This window comes from Gymnoscopelus braueri, assembly GCF_963280865.1.
Source record: "Gymnoscopelus braueri genome assembly, chromosome: 14".
NCBI lineage: Eukaryota > Metazoa > Chordata > Actinopteri > Myctophiformes > Myctophidae > Gymnoscopelus > Gymnoscopelus braueri.
Genome location: NC_137619.1, coordinates 53651241 through 53670849, shown reverse-complemented (window position 1 = coordinate 53670849; position 19609 = coordinate 53651241). Strand labels below are relative to the sequence as shown.

General features: G+C 40.1%; 1 protein-coding gene across 1 annotated transcript; it reads right to left on the bottom strand.

Annotated features, from left to right (window-relative positions):
• Nucleotides 1-13135: 13135 nt before the first annotated feature.
• LOC308100708 (uncharacterized protein) lies at nt 13136-18489 on the bottom strand (the record flags this gene model as incomplete). The annotated part of the gene is made up of 5 exons (XM_080449776.1): nt 13136-13180; nt 16707-17186; nt 17594-17713; nt 18181-18282; nt 18391-18489. 5 exons carry the CDS (start codon nt 18487-18489, stop codon nt 13136-13138), a joined length of 846 nt encoding a protein of 281 aa, XP_080305902.1.
• Between the last annotated feature and the right edge of the window lie 1120 nt (nt 18490-19609).

Genomic DNA, 19609 nt, shown 5'->3' with positions numbered 1-19609 from the left:
GCAGATCTACAAGCGGCTATTTTCAGCACACAACCAAGTGTAAAATCAGCCTTTACGACGCCATCAAGGCCCCACCAGAATACATTTTAGTCGACTAAATCAACTGTAGATTTAGTCGACTAAAATCTGATGATATTTAGTCGACTAAAACTAGAATAACACTAAAACATTTCAGATGACTAAAATATGACCAAAACTAAATGGATTTTTATTCAAAAGACTAAAACTAAATCAAAATTTGCTGTCGAAAAAAACACTGGGCAGCAGTAGTAGTAGGCCTATAGCAGTAGGCCTATAAACCTGTCTACTGAAACGTAGGCCGTGAATTTGAATACTGAAAAGTAACAGTTTTTGAACATATGAGGTTACAGACCTCAGGTCTTAATGGGTTAACCTGAACCTGAACTGGAAAACAAAGTTAATGAGGTGAATCGGTGCTATTCTTCGTATTCTTATTCTTGAGTGGCTTATATGTGTCAAATATAAACTATAATATAAACTGTAACCATGTCTGTGACTGTAAATGTGCGACCAGATCAGTTTCCCGCTAGGTCAGGCAGGTTTTCCTGTGTACAAGTATGTTCCTTATGGCCCGGTCAGCGAGGTCCTTCCTTACCTTTCTCGCCGTGCTCAAGAAAACCGTGGCTTCATGAAGGGCTCCCAGAGAGAGCGCAGCCTGATGTGGAAGGAGCTGAAACGTAGGCTACTCTCTGGTCCGTTTGTCCATAAACCTGTCTACTGAAACATAGGCTACTCTCTGGTCAGTTTGTCCATAAACCTGTCTACTGAAACATAGGCTACTCTCTGGTCAGTTTGTCCATAAACCTGTCTACTGAAACATAGGCTACTCTCTGGTCAGTTTGTCCATAAACCTGTCTACTGAAACATAGGCTACTCTCTGGTCAGTTTGTCCATAAACCTGTCTACTGAAACATAGGCTACTCTCTGGTCAGTTTGTCCATAAACCTGTCTACTGAAACATAGGCTACTCTCTGGTCAGTTTGTCCATAAACCTGTCTACTGAAACATAGGCTACTCTCTGGTCAGTTTGTCCATAAACCTGTCTACTGAAACATAGGCTACTCTCTGGTCAGTTTGTCCATAAACCTGTCGACTGAAACATAGGCTACTCTCTGGTCAGCTTATAGGAAGGAGCTGAAACGTAGGCTACTCTCTGGTCAGTTTGTCCATAAACCTGTCTACTGAAACATAGGCTACACTCTGGTCAGTTTGTCCATAAACCTGTCTACTGAAACGTAGGCTACTCTCTGGTCAGTTTGTCCATAAACCTGTCTACTGAAACGTAGGCCGTGAATTTGAATACTGAAAAGTAACAGTTTTTGAACATATGAGGTTACAGACCTCAGGTCTTAATGGGTTAACCTGAACCTGAACTGGAAAACAAAGTTAATGAGGTGAATCGGTGCTATTCTTCGTATTCTTATTCTTGAGTGGCTTATATGTGTCAAATATAAACTATAATATAAACTGTAACCATGTCTGTGACTGTAAATGTGCGACCAGATCAGTTTCCCGCTAGGTCAGGCAGGTTTTCCTGTGTACAAGTATGTTCCTTATGGCCCGGTCAGCGAGGTCCTTCCTTACCTTTCTCGCCGTGCTCAAGAAAACCGTGGCTTCATGAAGGGCTCCCAGAGAGAGCGCAGCCTGTTGTGGAAGGAGCTGAAACGTAGGCTACTCTCTGGTCAGTTTGTCCATAAACCTGTCTACTGAAACATAGGCTACTCTCTGGTCAGTTTGTCCATAAACCTGTCTACTGAAACATAGGCTACTCTCTGGTCAGTTTGTCCATAAACCTGTCGACTGAAACATAGGCTACTCTCTGGTCAGCTTATAGGAAGGAGCTGAAACGTAGGCTACTCTCTGGTCAGTTTGTCCATAAACCTGTCTACTGAAACGTAGGCTACTCTCTGGTCAGTTTGTCCATAAACCTGTCTACTGAAACATAGGCTACTCTCTGGTCAGTTTGTCCATAAACCTGTCTACTGAAACGTAGGCTACTCTCTGGTCAGTTTGTCCATAAACCTGTCTACTGAAACGTAGGCCGTGAATTTGAATACTGAAAAGTAATAGTTTTTGAACATATGAGGTTACAGACCTCAGGTCTTAACCTGAACCTGAACTGGAAAACAAAGTTAATGAGGGGAATCAGTGCTATTCTTCGTATTCTTATTCTTGAGTGGCTTATATGTGTCAAATATAAACTATAATATAAACTGTAACCATGTCTGTGACTGTAAATACCAACTGATTGTATTTTATGACTATATATGGACTTCCTGTTGGGTATTAAAACCTCTGAAAACCTGCAGCTTCTGTCTCTAAATAATTGTGGTCGTTAAGTAACTGTCAATCATCTGGGTCACCTGATCACCTGACCTGCCAATCATCTGGGTCACCTGATCACCTGACCTGCCAATCCTCTGTGTCGGCATCCGGAACCTGATCCAACACATTTAGAACTGTTTTTTATCACCCTGTCAGAGCCTTACTGTCTGCTATACAACTGACCAAATGTTTTTATCACCCTGTCAGAGCCTTACTGTCTGTTATACAACTGACCAAATGTTTTTATCACCCTGTCAGAGCCTTACTGTCTGTTATACAACTGACCAAATGTTTTTATCACCCTGTCAGAGCCTTACTGTCTGCTATACAACTGACCAAATGTTTTTATCACCCTGTCAGAGCCTTACTGTCTGTTATACAACTGACCAAATGTTTTTATCACCCTGTCAGAGCCTTACTGTCTGTTACACAACTGACCAAATGTTTTTATCATCCTGTCAGAGCCTTACTGTCTGTTATACAACTGACCAAATGTTTTTATCACCCTGTCAGAGCCTTACTGTCTGTTATACAACTGACCAAATGTTTTTATCACCCTGTCAGAGCCTTACTGTCTGTTACACAACTGACCAAATGTTTTTATCATCCTGTCAGAGCCTTACTGTCTGTTACACAACTGACCAAATGTTTTTATCACCCTGTCAGAGCCTTACTGTCTGTTATACAACTGACCAAATGTTTTTATCATCCTGTCAGAGCCTTACTGTCTGTTATACAACTGACCAAATGTTTTTTATCACCCAGTCAGAGCCTTACTGTCTGCTATACAACTGACCAAATGCAGTGGTGTAAAGTAATTAAGAACATTCTGTACCAAACCGATGGATGGATGGATGGATGGATGGATGGATGGATGGATAGATAGATGTCTGATATGGTTGATATTTATCTTTAAAAATATGTGTCAAATTGATTTAGTTTTGTTTTCATCAGATGTGTTGTTGTGGTCAGCAGTTTTCTGACTGATCCTGATCACATAATAAACCTTTATTGATCTCCTGTCAGGACCAGCAGGAAACATGAAACACAGAGAAGAGAATAATAATAAAATACATTTATTAGTCTGTCTGACACATCTGCATGCTGAGTGAATATAATGTATATTCTATCCATGATTATAAGTATATAGATTAAGATACAATCCATAAACTATGAATATGAGATCGAATATGTGTAAAGTTTCAGTAACTCTGTGTGTCCGTCTATCAACAGTTAATATGAGTAAATAATAATATACAGTATCTACTGTTTATACAGTATATAACTATTACAACAGTTAATATAATGAGTAAATAATAATATACAGTCTAGTTACTAAACCAGCTAGTTGCTCCCTAACTATAAACTAACCAACTAACACCCTGACTGACTGACTGACCAACTAACTATAAACTAACTATCACTAACAATTAACTTACTAAATAAAAAACGAACTATAAACTAACTGACTGTAATCACTTTGAAAACGTCTGACTCCGTTCATCTGTCTATATTCAACGGCTTTTGTCGCCCTCATGTGGACAAAATGAGTAAATAAGTGGAAGTCGTTAATAAAGCTCTCTGTTTATAAAACATTAAAACCAGATGAACGCAACATGACACCAGTTTATACATTAATAAATCTACAAGCTCACAATGACACGCATTGTGAGCTTGTAGATCGGCTATTTTTGGCGCGAGACACGTCGTAGAACAGAGTATTTAAGAATTAAAGTGGTTGTATTTTGAAAAAAACCCGGAAGCATTCGCGTTGCATTGTGTGTGGGGCTTGTCACGTTATGTGTTTTATTTTGAAGAAAAAACGGAAGTGTTCACGTGGCGTCCTTTGTGAAGCATGACACTTGGTGGATGGGAAATGTAGTCTTTTATAATGTAGTTCTTTTAGCGTGGCCTTAACAACCTTTGGCCATAAGGACTACATTTATGAACTACATGTTCCATCCACCATGGGTGGCTAGAAGAACTACAATTGACTACTACATTTCCCATACATACTACACTACACCACGGGCAAGATATATTTAAAGAATGTAGGGTCATCTACGTCATTTTCGCTATCATGCAATTCCAGCCGGCAGATTCGTCGAACCATGGGAGCCAGACTGCAGCCATGAGTTCAGTGGAATGCATTGGAGTTAATGAGAGCCCGGTGGATCAGCTCATGAACAAAATATATTTCTGAATGACTGAGACCTTTGTAAAGTAATTGCTTCTGGAAAATAAAAGAAGACATATCACACATTGTTTTCTGCTGTGTTGCTTTTTGATGTGTCCACTGTATAAGTTTATTGAGCTATCTAAAGAGCACAAAGTACACGATACTGCCGAGCCAGAAACCAGTGTTGCCATGTCCACTTATTATAAGCAACTTTGGGCTTATTTTTCTGTGAAATTGCTTGTAAATTTGGTAGTTGCGGGTTGCGTTTTTTTGGGGCTTTTTTCTAAAGTGTAGTTGATTATTTGGACTTGGGCTTCACAATTTTAAAGTTATTTCAACCAGTGGTTCTCAATTATGTTTATGTCATGGACCCTCAAATTAACATGTTATGTATTTGTCCCTAACCCCCATCTGAAAATGTTTTGTGCCAATGAGCCCCGTACCAGATTTGTGGTGTTTGTTAGTGTTTCAAAAATCCTCAATATTTCACATTTTACTTCAAGATAAAAAATAAAAAACAGCAGATCTACAAGCTCACAACACGCTGTGAGCTTGTAGATCGGCTATTTTCAATGTATACAGTTAAGGTTTAAAGTGCTCATAATGGCCAAGTGCAAGTCTTCAACAGAGGTCCGCAAGGTACTGCAGGGGGTCCGTGAAATTGTTGCTTGATTAGACAATTAAAAAAAAAAAAATATATATATATATATATATATATATATATATATATATATATATATATATATATATATATACAAATATTTCTTATATATATATATATTTTTTTTTTCAAAAATTTCCATTTGTCTTCATATATTTTTTAAACATTTTCCACATTTATGTATTAAATAAATGATATCTATAAATGATTATGTCCATTTTGAATAGCTTGTATACATGATTATTGTGCAATTGACAGATTTTGTTCTCAGTTAATAAGGTATGTTTATAAATGGCAGTGCGGCCACCCTACTCACTGTACCGTGTACATGTATGTTTAAAATAAAAGCATGAATATATTAATCTGTCTATTATTTTTAATAGTATTGATGAACAATAACATGTATATTTATGAAACACAATTGTATACATAATTATACAATATATGTTGCCCCCCCCCCACCCTACGAGGTAGGGGGTCGAGGTAGGGTAGGGGGTCCCTGCTCCATCTCCCCATCAGTTTGGGAAAACGTTGAAGACTCCTGGCCCAGGAGTGCTTCTTTTGGGCTTGTTTTCCTAGACCTGGTTGCTTATTTCTCTCACACAATCTGGCAACACTGCCAGAGACGCTTTTTATACAGTCTATGGACGATACATGCCGCTGTTTAGATGCCTCAATAAAATCATACAGTGTGCTAAAAAAATCCGAATTGATTGGATAAAAACCTGTTATATTTCTTCTTTTATATTCCTGAACCGATTATCTGACAAAGGACACAATCGTTCAGAAATAGTGTTTGTTCACAAGCTGGTCCAGCTGTCTGCCATAGACTTCATTGTATTTCACCAAACTTCCTGTTCCAGTTTTGGCTCCCATGCGCATCAATGGCGTCTGCCATGCAAGCAATGGCGTCGGCCTGCCCCCTAGGCTGTCCCTACCTTGTTTTCTAATTACCTTGACCACGGGTAGGAACTACATTTTCCATCCGTCATCGATAGCTAGAAGAACTACATTATTCACCTGTTTCTTGGCTGTGTGTTTTCCACTTCCTGTCGGATTTCATTGGATATCATTAGTCATCTGACCGGTTTCATTGGATTTCACTGGAACAAAAGACAGGAAGTGGAACACAGTGAAAAGCCTAGGAAACAGGTGGATAAAGGACTACATTTCCCAAATACGGAGTGTCATGCTTCACACAGAACGCCACGTGAACACTTCCGTTTTCTCTTCAAAATAAAATACATGACGTGACAAGCCTCACACACAACGCAACGTGAGCACCTCCGTTTTTTTTTTTCAAAATACAACCGTTTTAATTCTTAAATAGCCAATATACAAGCTCACAATGCGTGTCATTGTGAGCTTGTAGATTTATTCATGTATAAACTGGTGTCATGCTGCGTTCATCTGGTTTTTAATGTTTTATAAACAGAGGGATTTATTGACGCCTTCCACTTGTATTTACTCATTTTGTCCACATGAGGGCGACAAAGACCCTTGAATATAAACAGATGAACGGAGTCAGATGTGCTACATAGTCAGCGGCTAGCTAACAGCTAGCTTCTTTATGCAGCAACAAACTAACAAACCAATGAGTGGAGGAGAAATTAACAATACAAATCATCATCATCTTATGATGATGCTCTTTCTAAAATGATTAAATGGACTAAATATCCATAAATAGTGTTTGTCGAGTGGGAGCGTACTCAAGTTCCCTCAACCCTATGTACCCTCAGCCCTATGTTCCCTCAGCCCTATGTTCCCTCAGCCCTATGTTCCCTCAGCCCTATGTTCCCTCATCCCAAAACAGACCCTATGTTCCCTCAGCCCTATGTTCCCTCATCCCAAAATAGACCCTATGTTCCCTCAGGCAGCCCTATGTTCCCTCAGCCCTATGTTCCTTCAGCCTTATGTAATATTATAATGTTTTGTCTTGTCTGTCTGTCTGTCTGTCTGTCTGTCTGTCTGTCTGTCTGTCTGTCTGTCTGTCTGTCTGTGTGTCTGTCTGTCTGTCTCTCTCTCACTGTCTTTCTGTCTGTCTGTCTGTCTGTCTGCATTCCTCTCTCTCTCCCTCCCTCTCTCTCTCTCTAACTGCCTCTCTTTCTCTCTCTCTCTCTCTCTCTCTCTCTCTCTCTCTCGCTCTCTGCCTGCCTCTTCCCGTCTCTGCCTTATCCCTCGAAACCGCTTATTGCTGCTTGCAGCTATATTTATTATTAATATTTTACTTTATTACCTGTGATAAAAGTTCAATAGTTCAATAGTTCACTGCAATGATCAGTAATTCTTTGCAGCTGTTGTTATAGGTAGCTATAGGTTTCACAGCTGTTTGAATTTGAATTGATGAGAAACTAGAAAAAGTGCTCCTCGGAGCACAGGTCTCCGCCAGGTCAGGTAGGTTATTGTGGCCTCCTGGTGGCGCTATAATAGGCCAATGTGAAAAGGGTGCCATTTCTTCTTAGGCCTTGCACGGCAATCGGACACTGCATTCATGATTTGAGGCATTTTGTTCCAAAAAATATGTGGTTTGCTAAATTAGACCTGCTGGTGGCACTATAACAGGCCAATGTGAAAAAGGTGGCATTTCTTCCTCGGCCTAGTGGGAATGTGCGTGCAAAATTTCACGGAAATCGCACACTGCGTTCATGATTTGAGGAATTTAGTTGAAAACGGACCTATCCTGCAAACTTTGGAATCCAATGTAGCCAAGTAGGATGGAATATGAAATATTGGACACATCCATCTTGATCACATGACTATAGAGATACTGGCCCTCATTTATCAACGGAGCGTATAAACCGGCTTATATTTTTCCATATATTCGGCCGTACACCAACGTCGAAGTCACATTTATCAACGAATCCTACATAGCCAATCCTGGCGTACATCAGGTCGGAGCTTTGATAAATCTCACGTCTGAAAACGAGTGTCATTTAAATAACACGCCCTTAAATATTCTCAAAACGCCCCGATTTTACGACATGAAGAAGAACCAGAATACGACCACAGACATCAAAAGCCAATAAGAAAGAGTTTCCCCCGATCGCCTCGCCTCGCCACACACGCACACGCCCCTCTCTCTCTCACACACACACACACACACACACACACACACACACACACACACGCCCGCCCAGCTGTGTTTATCATGTAATCCGTACCGTAGCGGTACAATCTTTGTCACGTAGGCTTGTAGCCTACATGAATGACATATTATGATACCAATCACATCGCCATGAATGGAATACGTTTGTATATTAATGTATTTGACCCATACCGAGCAGTGCACAAGCAGTCATGTAGGATATTCCCCGTGAGACTCAGACGGGCGGCAGTGATTCGTCACCGTGCCGCCACGTTAATAAGAGATTGGAGCGTCGGGTTTATATCCTTAACCCAGCCAGGTTGTAGTCTTCAAAACTCTCTATGACATAACTCCATAACATAGGACAAGCTACTGTACGTTTGTACACCTCACTGTCCATGAAAAGATCGTCGGGAGTCCCGAAATTGCGCTCGCAGAAGAGCTGTATATTTTGAAAATAGCAGATCTACAAGCTCACAACACGTCGCGATGCGACCCGTTTTTGAGCTTGCAGATCTGCTATTTTAAAATAGCCAATGCAACTGAATGACTCTTAAAGCAGTTTGTTTAAATTACTTTATAAAATGTTATATTTTCACAGGGATTATTTATTAGTGTAGATATACATTTAGGAGTGGATTATGTGTCCAGATGCCTGTCAGACAGTCAGACAATGCTGCTCCGCAGGTCTAGAATGGAATAAACGGGCGCAGCCAACGTCAACAACTGGTCTGGACCAGACGTGAGATCTCAGCGTACGGTAGGATGAAGCCCACGTCAGGATATATTGATAAATGCCGAAAGGTGCGGTGATCTCGCCATACGCCCATTATTTGGGCTGCACCGCGTTGATAAATGAGGGCCACTGTGTGTACCGATTTGCATTATTTTTGGACAGAATCTGAAGGAGTAAGAGCAAAAAATTTGTTTTACAAAACTCAACCTCCTGGTGGCGCTCTAAAAGGCATATGTGAAAAATGCAGGACAAAGGTTTTTCCTTGGCCTCTAGGGAGTGTGCGTGCAAAGTTTCATGCAGATCGGTGCAGTTATAGCTAAAAACGTGAATCGGCCTGTTATAGCGCCACCATGAGGCTGATTTGAAAGTTTTCAAGTGGCATTTCTTCCTGGGCCAAGTGGTAATCTACGTGAAAAACAAACACGGAAAGCGCATGCTGCGTTCATGATTCGAGGCATTTTGTTGAAAATGAACCAATCCTGCCAAATTTGGAAGCCAATCTTAGCCAATCAGGATTTAATATGGAAAATCGGACAGATCCGTGTTGATCACATGACTATAGACATATTAGCCCCCTTTCCACTGCAGCTTAAGCACCACACCACACCACACTACACCACACCACACCACACCGCATCAAAATATCTTCCGTTTCCATTACACAAAAGTACCCCCTCTCAAATCCACAGGAATGAGTAGCAGACTCCGGCCATTGACACTCATTTGTAATGTAAACATAGATGGAGGTCATTGCTTTTTGTCTAACAATGTAATGTAAATGAGTGGCCAACTGTCCTGTATACAAATGCAAATCACCTGTGCACGTGCGGGTGACCCATTTGGTTCGGTATGAACCAAATGGATCCTTATAACTGTGATTATAATACAATATAAATTATAATGTATTACAACTATGCTAATTATAATACACTATAATGGATTATAACTGATTATAATACAATATAAATTATTATAATTTATTACAACTATGATAATTATAACACACTATAATAGATTACAACTGTGATCATAATACACTATAAAGTAGTATAATATTTTACAACTATGATAATCATAATACACTAGAATAGATTATAACTGTGATTGTAATACACTATCAATTATTATAATGTTTTACAACTATGATAATTATAACACACTAGAATAGATTTTAACTGTGATTATAATAATCTATAAAGTATTATAATGTTTTACAACTATATCCTGTTCTAAATAAAAAGTCGGTGAGTGATCAGTCATTATGAAGTGTTTGGCCCCGTTTGGCCTAGCTCAGACCTACCCAGGACTGGGTACTTTTTAGGCACCAGTTTAGTACCACTTACACACCACTCTACCCACTTCATTGTAGTGGAAACCGAGGCACAAGTGGACGGTGTGGTGTGGGGTAGGGTGAGGCCATGCATATGGAAAGCCGCCTATTGTGTACCGATTTGCATGTTGTTTGGACAAAATCTGTAGGAGTAATATCAAAAAATGTGTTTTGCAAAAGTCGGCCTCATGGTGGCGCTATGACAGGCTGATCTAAAAAATGTGGGGCAGAGGTTCTGCTGTGGCATCCAGGGAGTGTGTGTGCGCAGTTTCACAGCGACCGGGCCAACGGTGGCGTAGATTAGCTGCTCGCCAATCTGGGAACCCATCGCCAACTGAAAATGAAAAACAGCGCCCTCTGCTGTTTGTTCTATGTCTGTTGGCTCTGGGGGGAAGAAAACGTAGAGCCAGAGCGCAAGGAGACCGGTGTTTGTGTATGCCTATGCCGCGTCACTTCCGGTTGGTGCGCTTGTGTTTTCATTCCGACTAGATAACATTTCTTGTTTTTCTCCAGGGACCACACAACTGCGTTTCTCTCACAGACATGGACGTTACTGAGGAGGCTTTTGCTAGCGTACTTACTAGAGTTGCTGAATTACACAACATTGAACATTTAAAACCTCTTCAGCACATTTGTTTGAAGTACTTGATAGATCGGCGAGATGTTTTGGCATGTTTGCCGACTGGTTTTGGAAAGAGCATCATTTTTCAAGCTTGGCCGACCGTGTGTTCGCTCCTTTCCGAAACCTTCCCAGATCGATGGACAAAGGACCCTATCGTTTTGGTTGTAAGCCCACTTGTTTCTATAATGGAAGAACAAGTTAAAATGTTGACAGACCAAGGCATTTCCGCAGCATATGCTGGGCAGGACGCAACTACAGAAGCCATTGCTACGGGCCATGTATCCATTGTTTATGGATCACCGGAGACATTTGTAGGAAATGTGAAATGGAGGAAAATACTCCAGAACGATGTTTATCGGCGGCGATTGATAGGGTTGGCTGTAGACGAGGTCCATACTGTTGTGCAATGGTAAGTGTTGTTGCTTTTCCTTCCTTGCTATATCAGCTTATATACTTTATAGTCACTGTACAGTACGGTCCTATTTAACTTCTTTCCCAAAGTACCCTCCCCCACCCCCATACAACAGCTGTTTAAACCGATCCTAGGTTCCATTGTTGACCAGGCATCCTACAGTTTCTATATTTTCAATGTACATATTATTATTCATGATATTATATTGTCTAGACTGATGCTAGGTTCTTCATTTACGTATGATCCTAGATTGATGTTAGCTCTGGTCCATAGCGTTAAAAGGAGTTCTCCTTAACGCTATGGACCAGAACTAGATTGATGTATAGTGTTTACATTGCTTACTGTTAGTCGCTCTAGATAAAGAGCGCCTGCTAAATGATCTAAAAAGAGATGCTAACGACAAAAGGACTTGCTACACATAAACAACTTCGATGACTACAGTTAGAGACTACAGTGGATCAGTGGTGGAAAAAGTACTCAAATGCTTTACTTAAGTAAACGTATAAATACTGCAGCAGAAGTACTCTGGTACAAGTAAAAGTCCGAATTAGAAATGCACATGAGAAACAGTACAAAAGTATTTGTATCAAAATGTACTTAAAGTACATAAAGTAAAAGTACTAAAAGCTTTGAAAATAGCAGATCTACAATGCGACGCGTTGTAAGCTTGTAAATCAGGTATTTTCCAATGTCCGAGGTCTCATAATATCATAATTTATATCTGCATTAAGTAACTAAAGTTTTCAAATAAATTTAGTGGAGTAAAAGTACAACATTTGCCTCTGAGATGTAGTGTACTGAAAATTGGTAAAACTCCAGCAAAGTAAAGATACTTCAAAATTGTACTTAAGTACAGTACATACAGTAGTTACTTTACACCACTGTAGTGGCTATTTTGTCCACAATGTCCAAAAAATAACAGGCTTGAAAAATGATCTTAAGTAATGTAAAGCATATATGATGTGAACATTCACGGTACATCATTAACAGAATAAATTGTATGTGTCCATGATCTATCCTGTTGCCACTACAGTTTGTGTGTGTGTGTGTGTGTGTGTGTGTGTGTGTGTGTGTGTGTGTGTGAGTGTGAGAGATCATGCTAAATAAGTTGCATAGTTAAACAAGTACTGATTTTTTTATTTTAACATTTTGTTTTCTAGGGGCGAGGGGCACAACTCTGTTGCACCATTCCGCAAGTGGTGTGGATTAGTTGGAGAGCTGCGTGGCATCTTCAAAGTGGCTGTGCCCGTCCTGGCTTTGACTGCCACTGCATCCGCGAAGACAAGAAAGCAAGTCAAAGAGCTTTTGGGAATGGAGGAGTGTGTTGAAATAATCAGAAATCCTGACCGCCCAAACATACGGCTTGCAGTGAAAAAGGTGCCCATTGATCCTTCAGAGACATTTGCATGGCTGTGCAAAGAGATTTCTGCTAAAGGACCACACACTGAAAAGACAGTTATATACTGTACAAGCCTATATGACTGTGGCAAACTGTACAATGAAGTCTTCCAAAGGCTTCTTGGTGAACAGATAATACACCCTGCAGGAGCTTCTGATCTGCCAGGTAACAGACTGGTGGATATGTATCACTCAGAGACCAATGACGAAATTAAGAAACACATAATCCGTTCCCTCAATGACCCCAAGTCTGTCCTGCGAGTGGTGATAGCCACTTCAGCTTTGGGAATGGGGGTGGATTTCAAAGAAGTCAATCAGATTGTCAATTATGGGCCCCCCAAGAACTTAGAGGAATATATGCAGGCCTTAGGCAGAGGAGGGAGAGATGGAGAAGAGGCCCATTCTGTCATCCTGTACCATGGTAGACAGATGCACGGAGTTTCCAACAAAATGAGACTATACATCTCCAATAAAACGACATGTAGGAGGGTAAAATTGCTTGAACTTTTTGATGGATTGAAGGTGAACTCTGTGTCTCCTGCACACACATGTTGTGACATCTGTGCACCGTCGTGCAACTGCGACTTCACATGTGACAGTGCTAGCCAAGTAGAGTTATATGCAGGACGGCCAGTTGTTTTGAGACAGAGGGAGGTCAGTGACAGTCAGCGCAAAGACATCTTGAGTAAAATGGAAAACAAAAGGTCAAATTTTAGACATTCTGGAATTCATAAGGAGTTGGCTGTGTACTGCACCGCAACAGTTGTCACTGACACATCACAAAAAATCATTGCTGAAGTGATTAGCAAGAGCCCATTTCTCTTCACTCTTGAGGACATTCTCTGGCATGTTCCGATATCCACACTTAAAGATGCTCAGGTTATTTTTGATGTTCTGTCAGAGGTCTTTGAAGATAGAGATTCGGACTGGGAGCAGGATGACGAACCATTCTTTGAGCTTAGGGCATTTGGCAACATGAGTCTGCATACTAGAGCATAGCCTTTCATGTAAAATAGTTTATTAGGCAGAATTCAATTAAAGCCGATGTATGTCCAGGTTTGTGTTCAAAGAAACAAGACATTGTATTTCTTCTGTGTTGGATATGTTACCAGATTGTATATGTAAGGAAGGATGCACATGGCACCTTGAACTCCACTATAGTATGAAGAGTGAACCTTGTTATAATATTTTCATTGATGCTGCAATGCTAAGAAATGAAAAGCAAAGAATTGTGATTTATGTTTATTATATCTAATAAAAAAACTGAAACTTGTTTTATGTCACATGTTTTCATTCTCAGGCAGAGAGACAATTGTAATATATTTTGTATCAACCACTTAAAACCCCAGCATCCATATTCAGAGGAAAATCTTTGCAGAAAATATCTGATCTACAAGCTTTCAATGTGGCGCATTGTAGATCGGCTATTTTCTGCAAAAGGTTTCAGCTCTTTTCACTCTATAACAATAAAAATAGTGATTTCATAGTTGCTTCATAGACATGTTTGACAGCACTATCATCAGTGTTGTCAATTACGTTTTTGTTAAGTTAGTTAACATTATAATTTCTATTTATGTTGCATACATGTTATTGTGTGTTTTCATATCTAGATACTGGTTTACAATATTTCAATGGCAAGATGCATCATGTTGTCATGATGCAGATCTACCAATGCCAGTTCCATAACTATCATAGCTTTTATTTATGGCTGTTAATTACAATACTCTTTTCAACCACTTTAATCCCAAGGACCCCTAAATTGATATACATTTGACCCCATCGGAAAATGTTTGCTTTTAACAATTATATATGCATTATATTGAACATTTTTCAAAAATAGCAGATCTACAAGCTCAGAGCGGTAAGTGGTTAGCTGTTCTGTATGTAACTAATTTCACTGCCAACCCGCTGGGGACACCCTGGCCCCCCCAAAGACCACTGGACCACACCATAATACAGTTCATTTCATGAACTTGACATGACTGGGGAATATTTGTACTGCTGTCATAAATACTACTCCCATTTAGTCTTCTTTTAACTATTTCAGATAATGAAAATTAAAACAGTTCATTTTTCGTTCATTTTATTACCACTACAAGAATAATTAAACACCAAAGCTATTACAATAATCTTTGCATACTTAGTGCAAATATCAGTCAGTATTGACCACTTTGACATTCAAGACTGACCCTCAGTTGGCGTTACACTTTTTCTCAATACATTTGCCACATCTCTTTTGCAAAAATAGCAAATTGTCCCCCTCACAATATAGCTGCTGGTGTTGCGGGAATATCATCAGAGTCGGACAAACATCTTAGTATGCAATTAAAGTAATTTTATTTCCTAGACGGTTCAACAATATTAAAATCAGGGAAAAGGGGAGGTGGAACAATGGGTTGGCACTTGGCATGTCATGTTCAAACAATTCAAATCAGATCCTGACGTCAGGACACTGGGGATGACAATGGTCACTGTCCTATTATCTTAAAGAGGCCTAGAGTGCTATAAAACATTACATTTCATTTTCCACTTCTATCTTCAACAGCTGGGCAGTGAGAAAATGTAGTTTGGGTGACAGGATGATAATCGAATAATCTCAACAGCTCGACATTTCTCTGGAAGACAACCTTCTGTCTTCACGGTCAGCTATAATTCTCTTGTGCTTTTTAATCCACATTTCAATCTGTTCTGCGTCTAACCTATGTAATGCGTTCACATGTTGTTGTTTAAAGTGATGGTAGGGTCCCCTACCAGGCTGCTTGTGGAACACTTGTTGTTGTACAAGTACATCCACCATTGACATTATGTCCTTCTCCCGGCTCACAGCCGTGTGTCTGCCTGACTCAGGTTTTAGCCCACAATCCTTGTCAAAGCTCTCCATCAACTCTTTCTGTACACCTACACTCCGTGACATGTCCTGGGCTATGTCAAATTTCACATTAGGCCCCATGTGAGAAATCAAGTCTTTGGTGAAGCGAACATAATGCTCACAGTTTAAATCTAGGGCAATGTTTTGGCCAACTCCACCGTGGGTATTGACAGTGCGATTCCACATCAATCTGTGAGCGTCAGCTGGGTCTAGAACAGCATGCAAATCTAGCTGCAGCTTCAATGCCTCAAGGCTATATTTCGTTCTTCCTGCTTTGCGGAAATTAAGTAATTTAAACTTCCATAACCGACAGGTCCTTTTGCCATCTCCCTCAGATATGGAGTCTTGAAAATTTCTTGCTAGCAAAGCAAATTTAAGAAACTTGCTGTGATAAAAGAAAATGCCATCACTATCAACACAAGTAGTGTGTGGTGTTTTGTCTTTTTTTGCTATGTTGTCGATAATGTCTGTCAGGTGCGTTTTGTTGAAATGTTTTGTTCTCTGGGTTGTATTTTTGAATGTCTGTGTACAGCCTGGATAATTACATGTGGTGACTTCCCTGGAGTCCTTAGTCATTCCTGAGGCCTCATGGACAGTAGGCACATCTACACTGTCAGTCAGAATGTATTTGTCTACTATGTTAAAAACATGCTGGTCCCACCATGTTTGCTTTTCACTTAGCCATATAAACAATGGTATCATGTGTGTTTTTGGTGATTCAAGTGGAGAGTCCATGTTAAAATAGTGTAATGCAGCAGTTATAACAGATGCATCTGTCACATCATGAATGAAAACATCACATGCCCTGAAGTTGTCTCCTAGGGCAGACTTGGTAACATTTCTTCTGTTGATGTGGGTGCGAAGATGAAACAGAGTACCGAATTCATTAGAGGAATTTGGGTTATAGAATTCTTTTTGTATGACATCGTTGTGATTCATTATACAGTGAAAGTCTGCTATTGCAGCCTTAATTCCTTCCAGTTTGAGATACGGGGTCTTGTCATTTTTCATTGTTTGGCAAACGGCATCTACGTTCTGTTTTGTGAGTTGGTCCCCAGTGAGTATCACCTTAACTGCTGGCTCCGACACATCATCTGGGGAGGTCGGGACATAACGTTCATTGATGTACTTCAGAGCTGACACCAGTTCCTTAGGTTTTTTCTCATTGGTTTCTAGCAAACCGAGTGGAATGATTTCCGTCTTGGAGGCCATAACCGATGAGTACTCATGTGGAATGTGCTCTTGAACATTTTCTGTGAATTGATAGAAAGCTGGAATATGTTTTACCAACACCCTTCCAACTAGTTCTTTGTATTCAGATCTCAACATTTCTTGGTCCTCAGGGGTGGGCAGGATGTCTGAAGTTGGCACATCCCAGATGGACCTTTTGGGTTGTAGTTTAAGATGTTCAGATCCAACACGTTCCTGGTTGGCAACCACTATCAGCCAGTTGTGTTGAGTAGTTTGACGGTCTTCAGTCATAACATGTGGTTTCACTGTGCGGTCAAGGTTATCAATGGTGATCTGATATGGTAAGCTGACATTGTCCTGAAAACACAAGATACAATTATATTAAAATAATTTCTTTTTGACAGTATAAGTGAACTAGTTTGGACATCATATAATGTATTAACAAATGTATATTCAGTATATATTCTTTATTATGATTTAGAATAACAACAAGGTTGTGTAAAAGATAAATAAACATGCAGACCCCAATACCTAATGTGCCGAACAATACAATTAGATCCACTGACCTTTAATTCAATTTCAATGTTAACTACACCACGGCAGCAAACTTAACTCTATGGCTTTATAGATGTTGGTATATTTGTCATGGTAATTGTGCAAGTCAGAGATGATCAAACTGTTTGTCTGCCTCAGTCCCACATTATTTTATAAATGTATAAATTTAACGTGAGTATGTATTATGAAATACGCAGCATCATGCCTACCTGTGCGTCATGCATGGACGTCATGTCAGGGTCTGATGACTGCATGGAGGTCATCTCAGGGTCTGATATTGGTTGGACACCAGACATTGCACTTTCCTCACTGCTGGAACATGCAACTTCCTTTACAGAAAAGAAGAGCAAAACAAGAAAATAATTAAAAAATAGAAAAACAAAGAAGGAAAAAAGAAGCTACAGTGAATAGAAAAGTATTAAACATGTAAAATCCACGTTATTAGAGAAGATGTGTACTGTCACTCTATGGAACATTTGTCTGTCTTGAAGAAGGTGTAACGACCGAAACGTAGAATAAAGAGCTATATATTTTTTTTTGCAAGATTCAGACGGTGTGCAGGTCCTGTTCTTTGGTTTAACCATTACAGATCTCATCCTACTCTATGGAACATGAAACTACATTTTGTTTAGTGCATCCACTTAAAAGGAATAGCATCAACAAAGAAATACAGATAGAGCAACATTAAGCCATAAAATGTTTGTCATAGTCAAGTCATCATAGTCTGTTGTCAAACACATATATGGAGAGAATGGGATTATGAATGTAGTGTAAGAGTGTGTGTGATATAAGTTACCTCTTCATCACTTTGGCCGGGACCCTCTTCTCCAGATTCTGAGTTCAGAGCCTCCCAATTATCCGCCTCCAAGACACCATTTCCACTGGCTTCACCACCTGCCTGTATAACAAGAGAAGATACCATGTATTTGTTACAGAGACAAAGAGAGACAGAGAGATGGAGAGAGACCCCCCCATTCAACAGTTTCAGGTTTCTTTGTTTACAAACCTGCTGTCCTGCTGGTCCAGCTGTGTCAGTCTGGCATCCACTCTCTTCCTGTTTCCACTGGAGGAGCTTCTTGTCCCATGATTTGGCCATCTCCTTCATTTTTGACAATGACGAACGGTTGGACATGCAAACTCCAATTCTGGCAAGTCGCTGAATGCACCTTTTCTTGGCTCCTCCATGTCTCAGTACAAGTGAGTTGCGGTACATTGTGGCACTCATGGCAGTTTCACGTGATCTTAAGAGGGTAGCACCAGCCATAGCCAATGTGCACGCTTTTGTCTTCTTTTTGAGTTTTTGTCGTGATGTGAGGCCCTCTACATTTAGTGTTTCATCATAGACAGTGCCAGCACATTCTAAGAACTTTAGAAAAATGGGGGCGTTTTCCCTCCACTCAGCTATCAAATTGTCCCACTTGAAGTCATTCAGAGCTTGTGTATTTGTCTGCCTTAACACAGAGTTGAACGATGCCCTACACAGTGACTTACACTCTTTCTTCAAAAGTTCAAGAACTATATTCACTGTTGCATCCTTCAAGCTAGAGTCCTCCAACAGTAACTTTGGGAGTAACTTTGGGAGTTGTTCAGGTTTGTGTCTAACAAGTAGTTCTCCAATCTTTTCATATGTCCCACGTAGGATTCGGCTTCTAGGACGATTATTACGGGTGATCCTTTGAACCTGTGGACAATGACATATTAATTATTATCATTAGTAGTAGTAGGAGGAGCAGTAATATAATTATTTACGGCTACAACTACAATCTTTTCATAGAAATCGCTTGTGTGTGCACTGGAGATTTGGCATTGAGAAAAACATGTTTATAGGCTCATAAGTTTATAGGGTTTCAGCAAGTAAACAAATGCACATTTTATATTTCTGAATATATACAGTGCAGTACATGTATTTCTTTTAGAAAACAAATACCTTGATTATTTTCCCCAAGATACATTTTCGCTTCCTTCCTCTCAGCACATGAGGGGAAAATCTTGAGCTAGGCGAGATGTTTTGTCGCTTCCTTCCTCTCAGCACATGAGGGGAAAATCTTGAGCTAGGCGAGATGTTTTGTGTGGAGGTGCTTTGCATGGCCTTTGGGACACCAGGTGTTGGGAAGTGTTGAACAGGAAGAGGTATAACAGCAGGTGGTGCAATGTTTTGGACAGCCACTGGCAACAAAGCTGGTGTTGGAATGGGTTGTGTTGAGTGGCAAGGCTCTGCTTTGGAA